This window comes from Bufo gargarizans, chromosome 6, assembly GCF_014858855.1.
Source record: "Bufo gargarizans isolate SCDJY-AF-19 chromosome 6, ASM1485885v1, whole genome shotgun sequence".
In the NCBI taxonomy this organism is placed as follows: Eukaryota; Metazoa; Chordata; class Amphibia; order Anura; family Bufonidae; genus Bufo; species Bufo gargarizans.
The window spans coordinates 260,696,705-260,723,496 of record NC_058085.1 but is presented as its reverse complement, the minus strand read 5'-3'; the positions used below and the strand labels follow the sequence as shown (position 1 = coordinate 260,723,496).

The window sequence follows — 26,792 nt, the reverse complement described above, 5'->3', positions numbered from 1 at the left end:
AAGATCCCTTCCACCAGCCATGGCATCATGCAAAATGCCACTGCCACCAATGACTATAATACTGGGGGGTTGAGGGGGGGCGCACTACGCCACTAACGATTAGAATTTATAATACTGGGGTTGGGGGAGGCGCACTGCGGCACCGATGAAGATGACTAACCTTTATTACAAATATAGGCGGCGGGTGTCGGCAGCAGAATTACATACCCGGCACCCGACCTCTGTGGCAAGGAGCTGCGATCTGGTGCCGCACCTGAGGGGTTATTTGTCGCAGATCGCAAGGCCTTGACATAGAGGTCGGGTGCCGGGTATGTGACACCGTCGGCACCTGCTGCCTATATTTGAATTAATGGCTTAGTTATCTTCATTGGTGGCGCAGTGCACTCCCTCCCCCCCAACCTCAGTATTATAAATTATAATCATTGGTGGCACAGTGGCCACAGCCCCTCCCCCTTTCTATTCTCATTGGTGGCAGCGGCACAGTTGGGAGAGACTCCCTTCTCCTCCACTGCAGCCTAGTATCGTATCGATCCGGGTACAAAAGTATCGATTGGGTATTGATAATTCTATACCCGATGCAACCCTAAGTAAAAATAAATAAATATTAAAATCACGGTTTCCCAGATTTTGTCCATTATTTTCAGGGGGAAGAAAGAATAAGAAAAAGCTATAGATAAATGGAATCCTCGCATTCATAACACCCAAAGTTATGGTTTCATTCACTGATTGGTGATAAATAACGGATTGTGGGGAAGGGGGGGGGTCAGACTGCTGGGACCCCCCTGCAATCAGCAAACACACAGCTCTGCTGCACACAGTACTACTGTCCTACTATGCATCACACACGCACACAGCTCTGCTGTCCTACTATGCATCACACACACAGTTCTGCTGTCCTACTATGCATCACACACGCACACAGCTCTGCTGTCCTACTATGCATCACACATGCACACAACTCTCCTGTCCTACTATGCATCACACACGCACACAGCTCTGCTGTCCTACTATGCATCACACGCACACAGCTCTGCTGTCCTACTATGCATCACACACGCACACAACTCTGCTGTCATACTATGCATCACACACGCACACAGCTCTGCTGTCCTACTATGCATCACACATGCACACAACTCTCCTGTCCTACTATGCATCACACATGCACACAGCTCTGCTGTCCTACTATGCATCACACACGCACACAGCTCTGCTGTCCTACTATGCATCACACACGCACACAGCTCTGCTGTCCTACTATACATCACACACGCACAAAGCTCTGCTGTCGTACTAAGCATCACACACGCACACAGCTCTGCTGTCCTACTATGCATCACACACGCACACAGCTCTGCTGTCCTACTATGCATAATACACTCACACAGCTCTGCTGTCCTACTATGCATCACACACACACACACAGCTCTGCTGTCCTACTATGCATCACACACAGCTCTGCTGTCCTACTATGCATCACACAAGCACACAGCTCTGCTGTCCTACTATGCATCACACACGCACACAGCTCTACTGTCCTACTATGCATCACACGCACAGCTCTGCTATCCTACTATGCATCACACACACAGTTCTGCTGTCCTACTATGCATCACACACACAGCTCTGCTATCCTACTATGCATCACACACATCACAATCATAGCTCTATCTGCCTAGTCTGCATCTGTTTTCTCTGCTGTGAAACTACAATTCCCAGCAAATAGAGCAGAGAAAGCATGCATGCTGGGAGTTGTAGTGTCACACTGCCTGCCCCTGCTCTATACGGTACAGACTCTAAAACTTTGACTTATCACACATACACATGCAGCAGCAAAACACCCCTGACTCCTCCCACCCCATGTGACCGATCACATGACCATGACATCATCTAAGGTCCTTTATCCTACTAGGATCTAGCATCTACCATTAATAACTACTCTCAGTAGCCTCACAGGCCCCCGAAACCCCCCCTGTATTATTCTGGGCTCCGCAGCAGGGGGTCCCGGGGGCGGCCATGAACCCCAGCGCAGCCGCCGAGGGATTTCCCGCCGTGCAGTGTGAGTATTAGGAGAGCGTGCAGGTTCCGGGGCGCCGCCCTGGGCTCAATGTGAGTAACCCCGGAACGTGCCTGCGCTTATAACGATGATCCCTGAACGGCTGCAGAGTGACAGCGCGGCTCCCAGAGTGCACCAGCCTCTTCTCCAGGGAGGCTGCAGCCGGGCCTGTGCTGGGAGACAGCCGCAGTGTGTGAACGCATACTGTCGCTGATGTTCACTCATGCTTTTATTTTTCAACGTCATCGGTTACGTCATCATTAGGTTTTTAACATTTGAGGCCAGAGAGAAAAAGAAACCAACTCGAAAAGGGGTGACCTTAACCATTTTGGATTTATTGGAAAACATAAAAAAATTATTTGTGTGGCAAAATTTAAAAACAAAACAGAATTCCGACAAGGTTTTGGGGGTTCAGCGGCTCCATACAAATGCGACTGCTACTTAAAAAAATAAAGTCTTTTTATGCTTCGGTCTAACGAGCTGTATAAGGGCTTTTTTTTTTCCTGTAACAAACTATATTTTTATTGGTACCATTTTTGTGGTATGTATGTCTTTTTGATCGTTGTTATTTTTCGGAAGGACAAGATGACAAAGAAATAGCGAATCGTGCGTTTTTCTTTTTTTTTTTTGTTATGGTGTTCAGTGTACAGGATTTTAAAAAAAAATTTGAATAATTTTTGGATGCGGCGATACCTATTTTTTTTTAAACTATTAGACCCCTTAGTGGCCTAGTACATGGGATGTTTTGATCCCCCTCTCCTATTCTCGTCATACATAGCTCAGTATGGAGAACGCCATGGCAGGCCTGGAGAGCTTTAGCAGCGTCCAGGCTGCCATGGCAACCAACCGGAGCCCCGCGATTTCACTGTGGGGGGCTCTGATCGGAAGGCGGAGGGAGACGCGTACCTCTGCCTTCACTCACAGGTACCGCACTCAGCGTTGATCGTGGCACCTGAGAGGTTAAATGACAGGGGGGTGTTCATTGCAGGGGGTACAGGGCCCCTGTTCTTGTGATCAGTAGGGGGCCCAGCGGTAGGACCCTCACTGATCTAATAGTTATCCCATACCCTGTGGATAGGGGATAATTTAATGTAAACGGAATACCAAAGGAGTTTTTTGGGACTTAAATATTGATGACTTATCCTCAGGATAGGTCACCTATATCTGAATAATGGGGGTCCGATTCCCAGCACCCCGATTAGCTGCACGCTCTTATGCACTCTGCGGCCCCTTCCTCAGCCAGTGACCTCACGTCCATCAGTCACGTGCTCCAAGTGCAATCAAGTGAATGAGAGTGAGCTGCAGTACCACCCATGGCCACTATACAATGCTACACTTGGTATAATATCAAGCTGATCGGTGGGTGTCGGACCCCTACGGATCTGCAATTGATGGCTTATTTTAAAAGGACTATTCAGGAGTAGAATATTGATGACGTATCCTCAGGATATCTGATAGATAGGGGTCTGACTCCTGGCACCGACACTGATCAGCTGCCTGAAGAGGCCGCAGCCTCCTCACAGCATATCAAGCACAGTGCCACACATTGTATAATGGCTGTGCCTGGTATTGCAGCCCATTTGAATGGGTCTGAGCTGCACATGGGCCATGTGGCCAATGTCACAGACCTAGGAAGAGGCCACAGCGCTCATTGGAGCACCGTGGCCTCTTCAAACACCTGATTGTGGAGGTGCGGGAGTCGGATACCCACCAATCTGATATTGATGACTTGTCCTGGGGGTAGGTCATCAATATTCTACTTTCAGAAAACCCCTTTAAAGGGGTCGTCCAGCCTTTACTAAGTGATGGCCTATTCTCAGGAGGGGCCATCACTAGCCGCTTGTCGGGGGTCTGACACCCTGCAGATCAGCTATTTGGGTGACGCACCATTGCCAGATCTACACAACACCGTCGGCTCTGTCGTGGAGGGAACGCGTTACTACAGCGCTGCTGCCATTGAAGTCAATGGGAGCTACACCGAAACAGTTGATCAGTGTGGGTATACGGTGTTGGAACCCCTACCGATCAGCTAGTGATGGCTTATCCTGAGGATAGGCCATCGCTTCGTAAAGGCTGAACAACCCCTTTAAGAAAAACCCCTTTGAGTGCTTATGCACATCAGACAGCTCAGGCATTCATTGATTTTGCCATGGATCGGTGGAAACACAATGATGACATGGCCCATAGAAGTCTGCGGACCAGCCGTGTTCTGTCCGTTTATCGCTGATCCGATACCTAGAAAGATGTGTAAAATTTTATTTATTTTTTAAACTTGCCATTTTTTAGTGGGTGCCGAAAAAAAACGTATCAATCAGCAAAAAAAAATAAAAAATTAGACACGTCCTAAATAGGGATGTTTGCAGATGCAGCAGAGTCAGTGTACCTGCATCCACAGGACAGACACTAATGTGTGAATGACCCCCAACATGTACAAGTCAGCTGATGTCCACGTAGTAGATGTGGTAATTGCCTTTCTATCGTGTCTAGTTTCAGGAGGGGCCACAGTGCTGGTGGAGCTCACTGCAGACATACACATCTGTGGCCTCTGCAAGGCCCAGTTCAATAATCTGGATGCTTTTGTGGCACACAAGCAGACTGGCTGCCACCTTACCAGCGCCACCACGGGCGGAGCGAACGCCGTCCAGTTTGTATCGGCAGAAACGGTGACCCCGTCTCAGACAGCAGCGCGGACCATCACCTCGGAGACACAGACTATCACTGGTAAGCCTTCACGGTTCTCTACAGAAGAAGACATGAGGGAGGAAAACAAGATGTAGATAATTTTTGCTATATTAAATCTCTGTAGTTTCATCTACTTTGTTTTTTCAGTATCTCTGCTTGCTGTCACTGAATCTTGATCATCCTTCTTGACCTCGTCCTACTCACTCTGGTGTCATAGCAATGTATTAGTGTAGACCAAGGGTCAGCAACCTCCAGCCGTTGTGAAACTACAACTCCCATCATGCACACCTGCTTGGCTATCCTGGGGACTCTCATATAGGTGAGCGGAGCATGCTGGTGGTTGTAGTTTTACAACAGCTGAACAGGAAAGAGATTCATGCTGCTGATATCGTCAGTTTACAGAGGATTATCTACAGTGCAGACTTCAGCTTCTGGAAGTAAACAGCAATGGTCTCATTCACTGATGGCAAGCAAAGCTCTTGGAAATGATGGAGAGCCTAAACGAAGTATATTAGAAATTTAAAGACTTTGCATTAATCAGTGATTTAAAGGGTTTGTCAATGGAAAAAGAAAATATCGTTAAAATGGCTCAGTATGTTGGAAATATATATATATATATATATACAGCGAGTGCAGAATTATTAGGCAAATGAGTATTTTGACCACATCATCCTCTTTATGCATGTTGTCTTACTCCAAGCTGTATAGGCTCGAAAGCCTACTACCAATTAAGCATATTAGGTGATGTGCATCTCTGTAATGAGAAGGGGTGTGGTCTAATGACATCAACACCCTATATCAGGTTTGCATAATTATTAGGCAACTTCCTTTCCTTTGGCAAAATGGGTCAAAAGAAGGACTTGACAGGCTCAGAAAAGTCAAAAATAGTGAGATATCTTGCAGAGGGATGCAGCACTCTTAAAATTGCAAAGCTTCTGAAGCGTGATCATCGAACAATCAAGCGTTTCATTCAAAATAGTCAACAGGGTCGCAAGAAGCGTGTGGAAAAACCAAGGCGCAAAATAACTGCCCATGAACTGAGAAAAGTCAAGCGTGCAGCTGCCAAGATGCCACTTGCCACCAGTTTGGCCATATTTCAGAGCTGCAACATCACTGGAGTGCCCAAAAGCACAAGGTGTGCAATACTCAGAGACATGGCCAAGGTAAGAAAGGCTGAAAGACGACCACCACTGAACAAGACACACAAGCTGAAACGTCAAGACTGGGCCAAGAAATATCTCAAGACTGATTTTTCTAAGGTTTTATGGACTGATGAAATGAGAGTGAGTCTTGATGGGCCAGATGGATGGGCCCGTAGCTGGATTGGTAAAGGGCAGAGAGCGCCAGTCCGACTCAGACGCCAGCAAGGTGGAGGTGGAGTACTGGTTTGGGCTGGTATCATCAAAGATGAGCTTGTGGGGCCTTTTCGGGTTGAGGATGGAGTCAAGCTCAACTCCCAGTCCTACTGCCAGTTTCTGGAAGACACCTTCTTCAAGCAGTGGTACAGGAAGAAGTCTGCATCCTTCAAGAAAAACATGATTTGACAATGACAATGCTCCATCACACGCGTCCAAGTACTCCACAGCGTGGCTGGCAAGAAAGGGTATAAAAGAAGAAAAACTAATGACACAGCCTCCTTGTTCACCTGATCTGAACCCCATTGAGAACCTGTGGTCCATCATCAAATGTGAGATTTACAAGGACGGAAAACAGTACACCTCTCTGAACAGTGTCTGGGAGGCTGTGGTTGCTGCTGCACGCAATGTTGATGGTGAACAGATCAAAACACTGACAGAATCCATGGATGGCAGGCTTTTGAGTGTCCTTGCAAAGAAAGGTGGCTATATTGGTCACTGATTTGTTTTTGTTTTGTTTTTGAATGTCAGAAATGTATATTTGTGAATGTTGAGATGTTATATTGGTTTCACTGGTAAAAATAAAAAATAGAAATGGGTATATATTTGTTTTTTGTTAAGTTGCCTAATAATTATGCACAGTAATAGTCATCTGCACACACAGATATCCCCCTAAAATAGCTAAAACTAAAAACAAACTAAAAACTACTTCCAAAAACATTCAGCTTTGATATTAATGAGTTTTTTGGGTTCATTGAGAACATGGTTGTTGTTCAATAATAAAATTAATCCTCAAAAATACAACTTGCCTAATAATTCTGCACTCCCTGTATATTTAAAAGGCGTATTCCCCTGACCGATCCCCCTCTGCTCCCAATCCAGCTGCAGCAGTGCCATCCTGACAGGGACATGTGAGTGCTGCAGCCAGCTACTGGCTGTGGTGGACTACTGCTGTGACTGGCCGCAGCAGCCCCTGTTTTGGTGACATCAGTGATGCAGGAGGAATAGAGAATGACGGAGGACCGGGCAGTTTTGGAACGGCAGTGGTGGGGGATCGGTGAGGTGAGTATGCCGTTCGTTATATATTTATTTCCAACATGCTGACCCGTTTTAACAATATTTTTTACCAGGGCAACCACTTTAAAGGGTTATTCCCATCTGGGACACTCATAGTGTATTGATAGGATGTGCCATAGATGTTTGATTGGTGCGGGTCCCACCTCTGAGATCTGCTGCACTGTCAAGAACAAGGCCCTGAAGTGAATGGAGTGCTCTCTGCTCACTTTGTGGCCCCATTCTTTAGATAGGAGCAGGTCCCAGAGGTGGGACCACACACCTGCTGCACATTTATGGCACATCCGATCAATATGTCATAAATGTTCCAGATGGGAATACCCCTCTAAAGGGGTTATCCAACCACTATAATAAACCCCCCCGAAGCCCGGGCCCCTCGTATACATTATACTTACCTGCTCCCCAGCACCCGCGTCACACCAGATCCCTGCACAGCCGCCGCTGCATCTCCCCTTTGCCCAGATCAAAACATCCGGCGATGGGGGGGTGCAGCCAATAGGAGGCCACGTTGGGGACGAGCCTCCCTAGTGTCACCTGTGATGCTAGAGAGGCTCGTCCCAATCGCAGCCTGCTATTGGCTGACAGCCTCTCACACTACCTATTTTTCTGCCCCCCTGATGGAACATAAAAACACAACCTATGCAACAGATGTGAACAGCCCCTTATGTTGTTTTTATTTTTCAGTTTCTGCTCCAGAATTTGTGTTTGAACACGGATATCAAACCTTTTTGCCGAGTGAAGGGCCAGCATCCCAGAGCGTCACTATAGCCACAAAATGTCGCTCCAGGAAACTCTCTGCTTCCTTATCCCAGAAGAAGCAAAGCTGCCACTACCCAGGTGACAAGGGCCATTATATATTCTTCCCTTAAATGGCTTGTCTCACTTCAGCAAATAGCATTTATCATGTAGAGAAGGTTAATACAAGGCCCTTACTAATGTATTGTGTTTGTCCATATTGCCTCCTTTGCTGGCTTGGTTCATTTTTCCTTCAAATTATACACTGCTTGTTTCCCTGCAATCCAGAAGTGGTGGCCGTGCTTTCACAATATAGAAAAAAGCACCAGTCTCTCTTGGTGGCCGAGATTGCGGGTGTGCACATAGGCTGGCACTTTTTCCTATAGTAAGCAAGCACGACCACCACTCCTGGATTGCGGGGTGGTCATAACCCGTGGATACGAGCAGTGTATAATGCGATGGAAAAATGAATTAAGTCAGTAAAGGAAGCAATGTGGACAATCACAATACATGAGAAAGTGCCTTGTATTAACTTTCTCAGCATGATAAATGCCATTTGCAGAAGTGAGACACCCCTTTAAGGAGAAACCACTCCCTGTGACTCCCAGCAATCACCTATTATGTCTGGGGGAAGTGGGTGCAAAACATCCAATGCTGGGAAAATTAAAAGTGTTGTTCATCTTCTGGGGATCTTTCTGCAGACCCCACCCCATGACATCACTGAAGCCATTTACTGGCCGCAGCAGTTACCTTTCCCCATTGCGTCACCTCAACTGGTTATGTGACGGAGGAGGGGCATGTCATTGGCTGCAGTGGCATCAACTGTTGACAGTGGGGGACTCAAGTGCTGCGGGGGAGCCATGGAGTTGGGACCCAGCGGCAGGGAGGAGGTAAGTATGCTTCTCTCCACATGTCCAGTTATGAGGAGGGGTCTGCTGGAAGACCCCCAGAAGATGAACAACCCTTTTTAAGGATTACCCAGCTCCAGCTCAGTTTAAGGACATACCAGAGGCTCTCTCCTCTAGTTCTACCCCCTGTATTACACCCGTATATCCTAATAGGGTAGATGAAGGAGTTTTCTGACAAAGAAAGTAAAACATAATAAAATGCAAACAGCCCCTCTAAGAAGTAAGCCGTGTAACGTATTTTCCCCTTTGACCTCTAACTTTAGGCTGTCAGTTCAAAACTGCTTATGGAATGAAAGACATGGAGCGTCACTTGAGGACCCATACAGGTATTTGTGAAAGATGAGGTCAGGCAACCTATATATATTTTTTCTTTTATGTGATATTATAACACTAACAATGTTTTTCCTTCAAGGAATATTCCAGTCTTAGCAGTTCATGGACGGGATTAAAATACCTGTCGATTACTTATAGGTTTTCTGTGCCTGCTGTTCTTATCTCGAGTGCATTTCCATAATACATCTTAGGTGTATGGCCAGACTTAAAGGCAAAGCACACCTTTGGGGGCATTTTTTATTCCATTGTACTCATTATGAGGAAAAAATATTTTTTTCATTTGGTCTTCATTAAAAATATGGAGTTCTTTTCTCTGTACAGAGCTGAGATGCTCTACTAGCAGGATCTGAATTTTCTCCCTGCTTCCTCAGACAACTAGCTGTCTCCTTATCTCTGCTCTCTGACCTTATAAACACTCATCAAATCCTCAATCCTTATCTTACTGATAAGAATGTGGATTAAATAAATGTTTATGGCCTCTTAGTAATTTAGAGATAAGGGTTTGGCTAAAAGTAAAAATAGACTTCACACAGCTAGAAAAACCCTTTTCACACCCTTTGTGACAGAACAGCTCAATATTTTTAAGACCAAAATTAGTAAAATGCAATCCTAAAAAAATTGCCCCCAAAGGTGTACATAGCTTTTAAATGCAGACTTAAAGGGTATCTGTAAGCAGATTTGTACCTATGACATTGGCTGACCTCTTGTATGTGCGCTTGGCAGCTGAAGGCATCTGTGTTGGTCCCATGTTCATATGTGCCTGCATTGCTGAGAAAAATGATGTTTTAATATATGCAAATGAGCCTCTAGGAGCAACGGGTGTGTTGCCATTACACCTAGAGGCTCTGCTCTCTTTGAAACTGCCACTCTCCCTGCACTTTGATTGACAGGGTCTGGTGTGATGACATTTTCACTGCCTGGCCCTGTCAATGAAAGTGCAGGGAGAGTGGCAGTTGCAAAGAGAGCAGAGCCTCTAGGTATAAAGGCAACACCCCCATTGCTCCTAGAGACTCAAAGTACAGGAGGCGTGGCAGTTGTAGAGAGAGCAGAGCCTCTAGGTGTAATAGCAACACCCCCGTTGCTCCTAGAGGCTCATTTGCATATACTAAAACATCATTTTTCTCAGCAATGCGGGCACATATGAACATGGGACCAACACAGATGCCTTCAGCTGCCAAGTGCACATGTAACAGATTCATCTGTATACGACATTACCATCACTGACTGCTAGAAGTACCACCTCCCTCCTATCTGCCTATGATATCTGTATCTGTAGACACAATGGAGGAGATTTATCAAAACTGCTGTAAATGAAAACTGGCTTAGTTGCCCATTGCAACCAATGAGATTCCACTTTTCATTTTTAGAGCTCCTTTGGAAAATGAAAGGTTGAATCTGATTGGTTGGTATGGGCAACTAAGCAGGAAATTCCAGCTCCCCGCAGCCGCCCCTGGCACAGGCTGTTCTATGGTAGACTGCATTGCATTATAGTCCTTAGGCTGAGTGCTGGTAGGACTTTGTTGGCCCCATTGCATTATCAGAAACCTGCTTACGAAGCAAATAAAGTAATAAATGCTTATTTTTGGGGAATTGCTACGTATTCACGTATTGTTTCCAATGTTATTCTCATTCACCCTCAGGTGACAAACCCCACAAGTGTGAGACATGTGGAAAGTGTTTCAGCCGGAAGGATAAGCTAAAGACGCACATGCGGTCCCACACGGGAGAGAAACCATATAAATGTAAGGAGTGCGACTACAGTGCAGCAGACAGTAGTAGCCTTTGCAAACACCAGCGCATTCACACGGATGAGCGCCCATTCAAGTGTCAGATCTGCCCATATGCCAGCCGCAACTCCAGCCAGCTGACTGTGCATCTGCGGTCACACACAGGTAAGAGACTCCATGTAGACTGGCAAGATTCAACTAGTTCCTCCACTTATAAGTGACGTTTCAGAATATAGTAGACAACTGCTTATCCCCTTCCTAACGTGCGCTGTACACTTAGGCTCTGACAGCTAGCCATTAATGGAAGCACTGTGAGGGCTCATTCAGACGGCCATATGTTTTTTGCAGGCTGAAAAAATGCTGATCCGCTTTTTTGCAGTCAGTTCAGCAGGTCCGCCAAAAATCGGATTGCATTACGCATTTTTGCGGACCTATAGACTTCAATGGGGCCATGGCCACGATTTTCACTGACAAGAATAGGAAGTTTTATTTGTTTTGCGGGACTGTGGAACGGAGGAACGGGCCCATAGAAGTGAGTGGGTCCGCATCTAATCTGCAAAATTGTGGATTAGATGCGGAAAGCAACATACAGCCGTCTGAATGAGCCCTAAATGTAATACGCAGGGATGGCGCAGGAGTTGTACTCGCATCATGAGCAGCAGTTATTGGCTGTAACATAAAACTGACATCTTTCTGCAATGGCTGGAATCATGCTAGCTGCCATTTATCCCCTTGGGCCTCATGCCCATGGCCATTGATCGGCCGTTCTGTGCATTGGGGACCACAATTTGTTTCCCTCAATGCACAGGCAACATCCGTGCGTATTCCGCAGACTGATTCACACCTATTCAACTGGAATGGGTCCACGATCCGTTTGCACCGCCAAAAAGTAGTGCATGCACTACTTTTTTGCGGTTTAAATGGCACGGACAGAAACCCCACGGAAGGATTTCCGTGATGTTCCGTGCCTCCATTCCGCACCGGACCTTCTGGATTGCGGACCCATTCAAGTGAATGGGTCCACATTCATGATGCGGGGTTCACACGTCCAATGCCCGCATATTGCAGACCCGCTGTTTGTGGGCCGCAATACGGGCACGGCCGAGCTGTGACGTCTAGGTGTTTAGGCATAGGGAGTGGCTCCTTGTGTTACCCCATTGTTGCCCTCCAAGGCCTAATGCATTAGGATGCTGTTGTATCTACCCTAAAATAGTACCAATAAAAAGTGAAAGTTCTCCTGCAAAAAACAAACCCTCACACAGCTCTGTTAACGGAACAATGAAAGCTTTGTCATCTTGGAAAGGAGCATAAAAATTGTTAAAAAAAAACCTTAATTATGCCAAAATAGTATAAAACAACCACAAACTATACAAATTTGATATCAATGTAATCGCCCTCACCCACAGAATAAAGCTAACAGGTCATTTATACCACAGGATGAATGCTGTCGAAGCAAAACTGAAAAAACCCCGGCGGAATTTCAGCATTTTTTGAACATTATGCAATATATAATATGTACCCCAAAATGATGCCATTTTAAAGTACAACCGTCTTCAAAAAATAATCTCTTATACAGATACAATGGAAGAAAAATATAAACTTTTTTTATTTTGAAGTGGAGAGATTGGAAACAATGGATGCATTCCTAAAATTTAAGGGACCAGAATGGCTTAAAAAAATAAGTGATACACGCCTCACTGATTCTTCATCTCTTCCGTTCAGCTTCTACTTCCTGGTCCCTATTGTCATTGAAATGTAACTGCTACCATTTGACCTTTGAAAAAAAATATATATGTGATCAGCCTGACAACCCCTTTAAGATTGAAAGGAGCTGCGTCCTTAAAGGAACACTAAGCCTGGATACAGATGCTACAGTTAAACAAGTATAGGCCCCCTGACAGTGTGTCAGTCTGCAGTATTTTCTGCATTATCCTGACACAAACAGTCTTGCAGAGAACTTAGGGGTTAATCTGCTGGTCTCTCCTATCTTCGGGAGCCGGCTGATGGGGCAGGGTGAGGACAGCGAATGGCTGCAGTGGTCATGTGAACGATGAATGGCATGTGACTGCTGCAGGCTCTGCTGAGACCAGTACGGCAGGACATTTGAATGGTGAATAAGAGCTCAGTGGCCATTAAAAAAAAAATTCTTGGAAAAGCCCTTTAACCCCTTAAGGACCAGGCTCATTTTCACCTTAAGGACCAGGCCATTTTTTGCAAATCTGACCAGTGTCACTTTAAGTGCTGATAACTTTAAAACGCTTTTACTTATACAGGCCATTCTGAGATTGTTTTTTCGTCACATATTGTACTTCATGACACTGGTAAAATAAAGTCAAAAAAATTAATTTTTTTGCATAATAAAATACCTAATTTACCAAAAATTTGGAAAAATTAGCAAATTTCAAAGTTTCAGTTTCTCTACTTCTGTAATACATAGTAATACCCCCAAAAATTGTGATGACTTTACATTCCCCATATGTCTACTTCATGTTTGAATTATTTTGGGAATGATATTTTATTTTTTGGGGATGTTACAAGGCTTAGAAGTTTAGAAGCAAATCTTGAAATTTTTCAGAAATTTACAAAAACCCAATTTTTAGGGACCACTACAGCTCTGAAGTCACTTTGCAAGGCTTACATAATAGAAACCACCCAAAAATGACCCCATTCTATAAACTACACCCCTCAAGGTATTCAAAACTGATTTTACAAACTCTGTTAACCCTTTAGGTGTTGCACAAGAGTTATTGGCAAATGGGGATGAAATTTGAGAATTTCATTTTTTTGCCTAATTTTCAATTTTAACCCATTTTTTCCACTAACAAAGCAAGGGTTAACAGCCAAAAAAGACTGTATCTTTATTGCCCTGACTCTGCCGTTTACAGAAACACCCCATATGTGGCCGTAAACTACTGTACGGCCACACAGCGGGGCGTAGAGTGAAAGGTGCGCCGGATGGTTTTTGGAAGCCAGATTTTGCTGGACAGTTTTTTTGACACCATGTCCCATTTGAAGCCCCCTGATGCACCCCTAGAGTAGAAACTCCATAAAAGTGACCCCATCTAAGAAACTACACCCCTCAAGGTATTCAAAACTGATTTTACAAACTTCGTTAACCCTTTAGGTGTTGCACAAGAGTTATTGGCAAATGGGGATGAAATTTGAGAATTTCATTTTTTTGCCTAATTTTCAATTTTAACCCATTTTTTCCACTAACAAAGCAAGGGTTAACAGCCAAACAAGACTGTATCTTTATTGCCCTGACTCTGCCGTTTACAGAAACACCCCATATGTGGCCGTAAACTACTGTACGGCCACACAGCGGGGCGTAGAGTGAAAGGTACGCTGTATGGTTTTTGGAAGCCAGATTTTGCTGGACAGTTTTTTTGACACCATGTCCCATTTGAAGCCCCCTGATGCACCCCTAGAGTAGAAACTCCATAAAAGTGACCCCATCTAAGAAACTACACCCCTCAAGGTATTCAAAACTGATTTTACAAACTTTGTTAACCCTTTAGGTGTTGCACAAGATTTAATGGAAAATAGAGATACAATTTCAAAATTTCACTTTTTTGGCAGATTTTCCATTTTAATATTTTTTTTCCAGTTACAAAGCAAGGGTTAACAGCCAAACAAAACTCATTATTTATGGCCCTGATTCTGTAGTTTACAGAAAAACCTCATATGTGGCTGTAGACCGCTGTACGGGCACACGGCAGGGCGCAGAAGGAAAGGAATGCCATACGGTTTTTGGAAGGCAGATTTTGCTGGACTGGTTTTTTGACACCATGTCCTATTTGAAGCCCCCCTGATGCACCCCTAGAGTAGAAACTCCAAAAAAGTGACCCCATTTTAGAAAGTACGGAATAGGGTGGCAGTATTGTTGGTACTAGTTCAGGGTAGATATGATTTTTGGTTGCTCTATATTACACTTTTTGTGCGGCAAGGTAACAAGAAATAGCTTTTTTGGCACGTTTTTTTTTTTGTTATTTACAACATTCATCTGACAGGTTAGATCACGTGGTAATTTTATAGAGCAGGTTGTCACGGACGTAGCGATACCTAATATGTATACAATTTTTTTATTTATGTAAGTTTTATACAATAACTTCATTTTTAAAACCAAAAAATTGTTTAGTGTCTCCATAGTCTGAGAGCCATAGTTTTTTCAGTTTTTGGGCGATTATCTTGAGTAGGGTCTAATTTTTTGCGGGATGAGATGACAGTTTGATTGGCACTATTTTGGGGTGCATATGACTTTTTGATCGCTTGCTATTACACTTTTTGTGACGTAAGATGGCAAAAAATTGCTTTTTTTGCACAATTTATTATTTTTATTTTTTATGGTGGTCACCTGAGGGGTTAGGTCATATGATATTTATATAGAGCCGGTCGATACGGACGCGGCAATACCTAATATGTATACTTTATTTTTATTTATGTAGGTTTTACACAATGATTTTATTTTTGAAACAAAAAAAATGATGTTTTAGTGTTTCCATAGTCTAAGAGCCATAGTTTTTTCAGTTTTTGGGCGATTATCTTGAGTAGGGTCAAATTTTTTGCGGGATGAGATGACGGTTTGATTGGTACTATTTTGGCGTACATGCGACTTTTTTGATCACTTTTATTACCTTTTTTGGGAAGTAAGGTGGGCAAAATTTCAATTTTCTCATAGTTTTTATTTTTTTATTTTTATGGCGTTCACTGTGCGGGGAAAGTAACATGACCGTTTTATAGATCAGGTCGTTACGGACGCGGCGATACCTAATATGTGTAGTTTATTATTTTTTTTAAATTTTTATTCAGTGATAAATGTTTTTTTTTTTTATCTTAACTTTTCTCACTTATTTTTTTTTTTTTTTGACCCAGACCCACTTGGTTCTTGAAGATCCAGTGGGTCTGATGTCTGTATAATACAGTACAGAACCCTATATAGGGTTCTGCACTGTATTTTACTTACACTGAACAGATCTATGCTTTCAGCACAGATCTGTTCAGCACCATGGACAGCAGGACGCCTGAGCAGGCGTCCTGTTGCCATGGGAACCTTCCCCGTCTGCTCAGTTATGGTCATAACTGCGCAGACGGGGAAGGGTAAGGACGGGGCTCTGGGGGGGCTGTCTGGGGGCTCTCTCCCTCTCCATCGGGGGGCTGCAAAGGCACAGCAGCCCCCCGATCGGAGAGGGAGGGAGCTCCCTTTTACTGTTAACCTTTTCCATACAGCGGTCCGTACGGACCGCTGTATGGAAAGGGTTAAACGGCTGACATCGCATCAACGATGTCAGCCGTTTATACCAGGGTGCCAGCAATGTGCTGGCACCCTGGTATACCCACTGTACACCAACGATTATGCAATGGGAGGCGGGCGGGGGATCGCGATCCCGCCTGCCGCACCGCCCGCCTCCCGCAACGCCCCCACTGCCTGCGACACCCCCCCTGCACCACCCGCCGCCATCAAATCATACAGGGGTGCAGGGGGGGGTGCGCAATATTGATTTTAGGCACTCAGAAGTTTCTGATCCCCGCGGTCAGGGACCGCGGGGATCAGAAACTGCAAAAAGCGCAGCAAACCGCAGGTCTGAATTGACCTGCGGTTTGCTGCGATCGCCGACACGGGGGGGTCACATGACCCCCCCTGGCGTTTTAACAGGATGCCGGCTGAATGATTTCAGCCGGCATCCTGTTCAAATTAACCCCTGCGGCGCCGGAATGCCGATTTTAAAGTCAGGACGTACCGGTACGTCCTTGGTCCTTAAGGACTCGGGAAATAGGGCGTACCGGTACGTCCTATGTCCTTAAGGGGTTAAAGGGCTACAGTGACCAGCCTCAAGGGGGCTTGGCCTGCTATTGACTGCTCCCCCCCTCCAGATGCAGTGGCGGCCTTGCAGAAATCCAGAGCAACACGGGTGCCAGGGAGCAGGTAAGTATAATGTATACGAGGGGCCCCAGGCTTTTCGAGGGGATCTTTTAGAATTTGGTGGGGATTTTCTAACATTACAATGTTGAAAGAGAATACATTTGCTCATTTTTACTAATGTGACATGATATTGATGTTTGTTTCATTCTTATCCCCAAAATTTGTTGGGTCCTTCTTTGCATGTCATTATAGTATTGTCACGGATGCGGTGTGGATGGAAAACTCCACACCGAGCACAGGAGGAAATGGGACAGGAACTAGGCCTGAAAACTAGGGTAGAGGAGAAGGTCACCTCCTAGAACAACCCTAATCCAAGTCCTGACTAACTATCAGTATGAACTGATCTCGATGGTAGGATCGTTCATACACTGGAACCTAGAGCCCTAACACACCCTGTGGGGTCCTGGTATACTGACAGGACTTGAGACAACCTATTCCTCCACCAGAAGGATGAACAGGAGTCTCCCTCAGGCCTAGATCTAAACAAACAAAATACAAATAGGGAAGACGACACTTAACTTCACGTGTAGCAAAGGCAGCGCCAGGAGCTCAACCGAGATCCAACAACCAGCTAGCCCAGAGTCCAGAAACTGAAGCTATAAACCGCACCCCAGAAGGGGTAAGCAGTAATAAATGGGGGAGGTTAAATGACCAAACCAACAACACCTGCAAGAGGTGTGGTCATTACCAAACCAACACAGACACAAATGATCCACAAGGAACCATTCAGATTAACCCACGTGTTACCAGTCTCTCTGATCTCCTGACATCTGTCATGTGAGTGTCCGTGACGGGTAATCTTGATTTCCTAGGCTTCTCCACGTCCAGTCAGTCTATTGTCAGTAATTCGGGCTGGAGGGTGTACATACATTATGACACCCTGCTCTTTACTGTGGGTACATTTCCAGGATGCTCTTCCAGTCTTGCAGTGGAGGCTGTTGTAGATCATCCCTTGAGACTGTGCAATAACTGGTGTTGGAAGTGCTGCGGACAGCGCCATACACCCACTGCCTCATAATCTAGCTTCACAAAACTGAAACTCGTACCAGTTGGCCTTTGAGGCCTCATGTACACGACCATATCTGTTTTGAGGGGTGTGTGTGTGTGTTTTTGTGTGTACCTATCAACCTCAATGGGTCTGTGGTCTGCATTTTGAGGATATATTCTATCTTTTTGCAGAATGAACATTCGGATGAGGAAGACATGCGGATGATCCTATACTTGGCCTAGTCGCAACTGCGAACCCTGAATGGCGAAAAATCCAAAACTGTATTTTTTGCGATTCATGGGGTCGTGGAGCATGTGTTGGACTTTTTTCGACATTCAAGGGGTCGCACTTGCGATTTGCGCTGCGATAATTTCTATGGGATCACTGGTACACTGCGATTGCCCTGTGTTTCTGGCCACGACAGCTGTTTCGCGACCGGTGTTGCCGTGTAGCCCTACCCTAAAAGTGTCAGGCAGGAAAGAGTTAAACTATTTGGCGAAATTGCATTTACGATTGTAGACAGTGTTAATCCAAATTCTGCAGTTTTTTTAGGGGTAAGTAAACCACTTAGATGGTACATACGTACACTTCTATCTAGCCCCCCGATCTGAGGAAGATAATAATCTAAATGCATATTGATGTGCTCTTGATCTACATACTAAAGCTTTTAGTGCGATTAAGTGTGAAATTCAGCTGAACGTTCCCCGACTGCAGCCGGCTGTTTACAAAGCTGAGATATTCCTTATTATTAGATGAATAAATTTCAGGTAAAAAAGTTAAAATATAAAGGAAAACAGCAAATTGGTCTCCTACTGATATTTTAATTAAATGCACTTTGAATGTATATAGAAGGGAGCACAGGCTGAAAGCAGCCATCAGTTACACAGCAGCGGAGCCTGCCGAGAGGGTAAGAGTTTACCCTTCCAAAAATAACAGAAATCCGGTTTACAATAAGATTCTTTAAACTGCTCAACAAATCCAATGGGTAGACCGCTCTATAATGAATCTTTGATATGGAGGTTGTCATCTTTTTAGAGGCAGACTAATAATAATTATACAGTTGCAAGAAAAAATATGTGAACCCCTTTGGAATGATATGGATTTCTGCACAAATTGGTCATAAAATGTGATCTGATCTTCATCTAAGTCACAACAATAGACAATCACAGTCTGCTTAAACTAATAACACACAAAAAATTAAATGCATGTATCAAATCTTTTTTTTTTACATGATGAAAGCACACAGAGCTATGGGGACTGGGTATTGCGAATCTGCTAGCGGCCATCTAGCAACCCATGTCCTCAGCTCTATACCCAAAATCCCGGTGACAGGTTCCCTTTAAGTTCTCCTGCAAAATGTCTTGATAAACTTGGCAATTCATTTTTCCTTCGATAATGGCAATCCGCCCAGGCCCTGACGCAACAAAGCAGCCCCAAACCATGATGCCCCCACCACTATACTTCACAGTTGGGATGAGGTTTTGATGTTGGTGTGCTGTGCCTCTTTTTCTCCACACATAGTGTTGTGTGTTTCTTCCAAACAACTCAACTTTGGTTTCATCTGTCCACAGAATAATTTGCCAATACTGGTGTGGAACATCCAGGTGCTCTTGTGCAAACTGGAAACGTGCAGCAATGATTTTTTGGACAGCAGTGGCTTCCTCTGTGGCATCCTCCCATGAAATCCATTCTTGTTTAGTGTTTTACGTATCGTAGATTCGCTAACAGGGATGTTAGCATATGCCAGATACTTTTGTAAGTCTTTAGCTGACACTCTAGGATTCTTCTTCACCTCATTGAGCAGTCTGCGCTGTGCTCTTGCAGTCATCTTTACAGGACGGCCACTCCTAGGGAGAGTAGCAGCAGTGCTGAACTTTCTCCTTTTATAGACAATTTGTCTTACCATGGACTGATGAACAGCAAGGCTTTTGGAGATACTTTTATAACCCTTTCCAGCTTTATGCAAGTCAACAATTCTTAATCGTAGGTCTTCTGAGAGCTCTTTTGTGTGAGGCATCATTCTCATCAGGCAATGCTTCTTGTAAAAAGCAAACCCAGAACTGGTGTGTGTTTTTTATAGGGCAGGGCAGCTGTAACCAACACATCCAATCTCATCTCATTGATTGGACTCCAGTTGGCTGACACCTCACTCTAATTAGCTCTTGGAGATGTCATTAGTCTATGGGGTTCACATACTTTTTCCACCTTCACTGTGAATGTTTACATGGTGTGTTTAATAAAAACATGGTAACATTTAATTCTTTGTGTGTTATTAGTTTAAGCAGACTGTTATTGTCTATTTTTGAAGATCAGATCACATTTTATGACCAATTTGTGCAGAAATCCATATCATTCCAAAGGGTTCACATACTTTTTCTTGCAACTGTATATCTAATATATAAAGCTAAGTGTATGTGTGTATGTCCACTAAAGGAGTCCGCACCGTCGCATTTACAATCACGAAATTTGGCACACAGGTACGTCAGGTGTCCGGAAAGGTTTTAGACTGGATCTCAGCTCTCTAGCACGTACCGTTCCTAAGATATTCCCCAAAAATGCATTAGCCAATAGAAGCCTAGTCACATGACCCTTATCAGCCAATAGAAGCTCCCAGGCCCTTAGTCTTCACATATACAGTTTTGCACCAGGTTTCCATAACAACCCAGCCATTTTTCTTCACTTCTGTAGGTCAGCTTTAAAGGGGCAGTGCCCTGTGGATTACACTTAAGGTAACGGAGTGCTGTGGAGGTCACAGTTAAGGGGGCAGGTAGAGTGGCCATTCAGGCCACCCTCAAAAGACGGACTTAAAAACCCCACCCCTAGGCCCTGACAAGCCACGCCCTGATCCGGGTAGGCCACGCCCCTCCCACTCCGCAGCCGACGGGGATTAAAAAAATAAAGGTAAAAATCTATTTCTGTCAGCTGCAGGGGTGGGAGTGAGGGTGACTTTCTTCCTGCAGCTCACACCCAGCACAGTGCGAGTGTGAGCTGTTCAAAAGGACATCCCTGTGTCCGTCCAGGCCCTGCTCCGGGCAGAGGACAGGAGTCTGAAAGCCGGACCTCTGGCCACCCTAGGGGGCAGGCTGCTATGGAGGTCACAGTTAAGGGGACAGTCCGTTATGAAGGTCAGTTAAGGGGTCGGGTGCTGTAGAGGTTACTGTTAAGATGGGCAGGATGTTGTGGAGGTCACATTTTAAGGAAACAGAGCTCTGTGGAGATCCGTAGGGACCGTTGTATGGAAGAGGTTAACAGGGAGGGAGCTTTGCCTTTTCAGCCCCCGATTCTTGATGGGATCACAGAGGGAGGGGGCCCCACTTCCTCCCCATCACCCGCTGCTCTGTTGTGGCAGCGAGTGATGGTTACCATGGCAACTGGCTTCTGGCTGTCCATGGTGCTGATCACCGTCCGCACCTCCTTCCCCCGCACAGCCCGCCGGCACATCACAAAGAGGGCTGCAGAGGGAAGTGGGGGTTAAACATAAAAAAAAAGCATTTTGAAGTTTCTGATCCCCGTAGTCACTGAAGCGGGGATCAGAAACTTCCGAAAGCGTCTGAATTGACCTGCCATTTGCAGCGATTGCCAATACAGGGGGTCACAGGACCCCACTCGGCATTGACCCAGGGTGCCTGCTGATTGATTTTAGCAGGCACCCAGTTCCGATCACCGCCCGTCGCGCGGCGGTGATCGGAACTACACAGGGCGTACAGGTGCGCCCTGTGTTTTTAAGTACCAGGACACCAGGGCATACCTGTATGCCCTGTGTCCGTAACAGGTTAAATTTGCAGTGACTGGCCAGTTTACCTTTACAGAGTCAATTTCCGCTTCTCTAAGAGATCCTAAGTCTGTTATATCAATGAGAGGTGCTCTCTGAGAAGAGTTCTCTAAGTCACATAAAGTATTTTTTTCTTACAAGCCTTGAAGAAAATGCAGAATTTTCTATAGAAGAATAAGATATTTCAGCTTATAAACGTATGTGTATCAATCCACTGTGGTAATGAATTACTGCTAACATAAGAGGGGTGTCCTTTAGATTGATAGTGAAGGTCCTGCTCGCTCTTGTCTGAATTTCTGATTCGATGGTAAAGCGCTGTGGAATATGTTGTCGCTGTATAAAGGTTATTACCATGATTACTATTAGGCCTCATGCACATGACCATGTCTGTTTTGTGGTCTGCAGTCTGTGTGCCATCTGCATTTGTTTTTGTGGACTCATTGACTTCCATGGTCTGCACTTTATCATTTTGCAGAAAGCACATACAGATGTGGAGAGCATATGGATTATCTATGTGCTATCTGCATGTCCGTTCCGCAGGACAAATGACCCGATGAAGTCAATGGGCCCACAAAAAATGCAGACTGCAAAATACAGATGGTCGTTTGCATGTAGCCTTTGATGTATGCAAGAAGGCTAAACTTACATTTGCTTTTTTGGAAAGGGAGGGTTTAGAATTTGAGTTTGGTTTCCATCAAATATGTGATTAGTGAGGGGCCAACGCCCCTGGACTCTGGCGAGTGCCACTGTCCCTTCCTTTTCTTATGAAGGCACAGTGGCTCCTTAGTTTTTTCTGACTGGCAGGCATTGTTTTCTTCGTTCTTCTGACTGTAAGGTGTCTTCTTCTTGGTTCTTCTGATGGGTAGGTGTCTTCTTCTTCATTCTTCTGACTGGCAGGCACCCTGGATTGTATCCCCACAGATAACACAGTGATGTTGTAACTTGTAACCCAAGGATAATCCATCATTCCCAGAGAACCCTTTTTAGTTAAGAAGTTTACACTTTTCTTTTGTTCTCTTGCATTTCAGGAGATGCACCTTTCCACTGTATCCTCTGTAATTCCAAGTTTAAGATCAACTCTGACCTGAAGAGACACATGCGAGTCCACACAGGGGAGAAGCCATACCACTGTGACTTTTGTGATTTCTATTGTGCAATGAAGGGGAACCTGAAATCGCACATACGCATGAAGCATAACTCCGAGAGCATGTTTAAGTGCAATCAATGTGAGTTTCAGTGTAGCAGCAAGGCTGATCTGCGGCAACATTTACGCTCTCACTTACCCGAGCAACCAGTTAAATGCCTCGAGTGCAGCTATTCCTGCGCCAATAGAGCAGCTCTGAAGGTGCATGAGCGGATCCACTCTAGTGACCGACCGTTTAAATGCCATTTCTGTAAATTTGACACGAAACAGCGCAGCAACCTGACAACTCACATCAAAAAGGTTCACGGTGACCAAGTCAAAGAGATATCTGATCCACAGAAGACAGAAGGCAATTTTCAAAGGCAGTCCACGGCACGGAAAAATAACAAAGTGGAAGCCAAAAAAACTTTTAAGTGTGACCTCTGTGAGGCTTCGTTTGTTCGAGAAGACTCTCTGCGCAGTCACAAGAAGCAACACAACGAGTACATTATACGGAAGAACCAAACCTTGTCCATACTGCAGCTTTCACTCGATCCATCAAGAGAGAGTGATGATCAAACGACAGAGAGTCCTTCCAAAGCCAGTCCAGCCACAACGTTCATTACAGGGAAAGAGAAAGTTGGGCAAATGCTTCAAGGCAAAGACAGTACAGAGACTTCTTTGGAGAATGCTTCAGATCCAGAGAATACACTGACTAGCAACCAGCTCCAGATGTTGAGCCATGTCAATTTAATGGCCTCTTCTCAGACAAGGTCTTCTCAAAGCACTGAAGTAGAAATGGTACATGCGGATGGTGACCATATAAATGAGGAACTGATAGGGAATGATGCGGACCATAGCCAGGGATCCCCATCCAACCCAACCTTTATCAATGCCGAAGGCATGTCCTGTTCAGACCTGGAGGGTCTCAATGTCTTAATTCATGAAGAGTCCGATAACGTGACTGTGGTTAGGGTGCGAGATGGTGACTCTGCGGCACCCAACTCTCCGTCCTCCCCAAATTTTCCTTCGCCTTCGGTGGCCTCTCCCAAAGAAAAGTACATCATCATCCAAGACAATGAAAGCCCTGACGTTCTATGCCCTGCGGACGCCATACCTGATTGACTGGACGTATCTTGGAGGATTGAGACTGTTTCTTAGATAAAAACTATGCACTGCCACTTAATGTGCTACATACAAGGTTAGCACCATGTCAGTCACACTCTTGTTGGTTGTACTGGTTAGGGCAAGAAAGCTGATTTACTAAAGACCCCTTTACACTGCTAGATAGAGCAGACGATTGTCAGGAGGGAAGCGTTTCTTCCTGACAATCGTTTGCTCATCAGTGGAGGAGACCACAGTATGGGGAGGAGCGATCACTAAATGGCGGCACCGTTACATCGGCAGATCATCGCTAACGAGTGATTCTATGAACATTAGTTAGTGATTATCTGCCTGATGCTTGGCCAGTGTAAAGAGGCCTTTAGCGGTCAGTGTCCTATGTAAACCGTAGTGACCATCTGAGTGCCTTTCATAAACTCCAGATGTTCCCTGAATATGCAGGAGAGCACCCCTACTCAGCCATCTTACATTATCTCACAGACATGTGCCTCAGTTGAGTTGGTAAGGCATATCCACAACCTTTCAAAGAACTGGAAAGTAAAGAGCAACATCAGACTAATATATACAGTATATATTACTTCCCAAGCAGGTCTTCATTTCTTTCAGTGGTGACGTCAGATTTCTCTTCTATTCATCGATGTAGAGCAGGGTCCCCTTCACTTGTATTTTCATACATGAATTACCTCATGGGTGTCATAAAACGCTTCAACTATGGGCAACATTTCTTGGCACATAATATTGGTGTAAATGTACACCAGTTATGAGGTAACATAAAGAAGAGTCTAACGTGCCTAATGTGGCGCCAAGTTTATCATGCCATTTACATCTTTTTGAGCAATATGGTGCCATTTTCACCTACTATTACATTTGTTTAAACGGTGACACCGTTGATGAGACCAATTTTACACAAGTGTAATACGGTTGCAAAACCCGAGTTAGTGTCCATTCACACGTCCATAGTGTATTGCAGATCCGCAATACACCCGGCCGGCACCCCCATAGAACTGCCTATTCTTGTCCTCAATTGCGGACAAGAATAGAAAATGTTCTATTCTTTTTTTTTTCCGGGAGCCGCGGATCGGAAGATCGGGGCCACTCTCCGGAATTGTGGATGTGGACAGCACACTGTGTGCTGTCCGCATCTCTTTCGACCCCATAGAGAATGAATGGGTCCGGATTCGTTGCGGAACGGATCCAGACCTATTCTACGGATGTGTGAATGGACCCTTAATCTGATCACTGAAACTCACATTCTGTTCTGGTGACCAGATCCTAGTTCAGACTGAGATTAGCAGCACAGAAGTGCGCTCATATTACACTAGTGTGGAATTGGCCTTAAATAACAGATATCGGGGATGCTCACCAGTATATCGAACTGGAGCACGGCCCACTAACTACCAATTAGTTATTAGATATACAAAACTGAAAGAAATGGCTGGCTCACAGTAGATTTGCATATACTTTACTATTTCATTACACATACATTATATAAAAACCTCAAAATTCCTAAAACCAAAATGAACATATTATCTCGGTCCCTTTAAATGTTAGAATGCGGAGCTCTCGCATAAAAAATCCATATACTGTACATATAAAAAGAGTTCATGTATATAAAAATGCAGTTTACCTAGACTGTCATCTAGATCAGTGTTTCCCAACCAGCATGCCTCCAGCTGTTTCAAAACTACAACTCCCAGCATGTCCGGACAGCCTTTGGCTGTGCAGGCATGCTGGGAGTTGTAGTTTTGCAACACCTGGAGGCACACTGGTTGGGAAACACTGATCTAGCTTATACATGGAAACAATTGGAAAACTACAAACTAAGATACAATTGACTGTGACATGTGCATACCAACATAATGAATTATAAGTAGAACTAAACCGCATATATATATATATATATGTGTCCAGTATAGAACTAAACCGTATATATATATAAAGTGATGGTGTCCAGTATACCGCTGCAGTCAGTCACTGGCCTCAGCAGTATAATCCATTAAAATTGCTAAGGCCAGTGATTGGCTGCAGCGGTCACATGCAGTATACCGGCACATCACCATGCAACAAAGTAGATAGGGCTATAGTGGAGGGGTTTAAACCAGTACGTATAACTTATTTTGTTTTAACGCCTTCCCTGCTTATACAATTTTTATTTTAAGTCAGACAACCCCTTAAAGGTGATGCCTTTCTGAAAAAATGTTCCAAATATTTTTCAAAATGTTGTTTATTGTGTGTGCCAAATGTGTGATATATACAGTACAGACCAAAAGTTTGGACACACCTTCTCATTCAAAGAGTTTTCTTTATTTTCAGGACAATGAAAATTGTAGATTCACACTGAAGACATCAAAACTATGAATTAACACATGTGGAATTATATACATAACAAAAAAGTGTGAAACAACTGAAAATATGTCATATTCAAGGTTCTTCAAAGTAGCCACCTTTTGCTTTGATTACTGCTTTGCACACTCTTGGCATTCACTTGATGAGCTTCAAGAGGTAGTCACCTGAAATGGTCTTCCAACAGTCTTGAAGGAGTTCCCAGAGATGCTTAGCACTTGTTGGCCCTTTTGCCTTCACTCTGCGGTCCAGCTCACCCCAAACCATCTCGATTGGGTTCAGGTCCGCTGACTGTGGAGGCCAGGTCATCTGGCGCAGCACCCCATCACTCTCCTTCATGGTCAAATAGCCCTTACACAGCCTGGAGGTGTGTTTGGGGTCATTGTCCTGTTGAAAAATAAATTATGGTCCAACTAAACGCAAACCGGATGGAATGGCATGCCGCTGCAAGATGCTGTGGTAGCCATGCTGGTTCAGTATACCTTCAATTTTGAATAAATCCCCAACAGTGTCACCAGCAAAGCACCCCCACACCATCACACCTCCTCCTCCATGCTTCACGGTGGGAACCAGGCATGTAGAGTCCATCCGTTCACCTTTTCTGCATCGCACAAAGACACGGTGGTTGGAACCAAAGATCTCAAATTTGGACTC

The 26,792-nt window shown here is 44.7% G+C and overlaps 1 protein-coding gene across 1 annotated transcript; it reads left to right on the top strand.

Annotated features, from left to right (window-relative positions):
• The first annotated feature begins 1,921 nt into the window (after positions 1 to 1,921).
• On the top strand, positions 1,922 to 25,484 carry ZFP64 (ZFP64 zinc finger protein). The gene is made up of 6 exons (XM_044298098.1): positions 1,922 to 2,059; positions 4,544 to 4,777; positions 7,852 to 8,004; positions 9,074 to 9,136; positions 10,784 to 11,035; positions 22,579 to 25,484. The coding sequence occupies exons 1-6, from the start codon at positions 2,017 to 2,019 to the stop codon at positions 23,796 to 23,798; spliced, it is 1,965 nt and encodes a 654-aa protein (XP_044154033.1). The 5' UTR covers positions 1,922 to 2,016; the 3' UTR covers positions 23,799 to 25,484.
• The last annotated feature ends 1,308 nt before the right edge of the window (positions 25,485 to 26,792 follow it).

Excerpts from the sequence above, each read along its gene's own strand:
- ZFP64 (XM_044298098.1), top strand. The coding sequence starts at position 2,017 with ATGAACCCCAGCGCAGCCGCCGAGGGATTTCCCGCCGTGCAGT. Across the intron at positions 4,778-7,851 it reads GGAGACACAGACTATCACTG|TTTCTGCTCCAGAATTTGTG; the intron begins GTAAGCCTTCAC and ends TTTATTTTTCAG. Across the intron at positions 9,137-10,783 it reads TCACTTGAGGACCCATACAG|GTGACAAACCCCACAAGTGT; the intron begins GTATTTGTGAAA and ends ATTCACCCTCAG.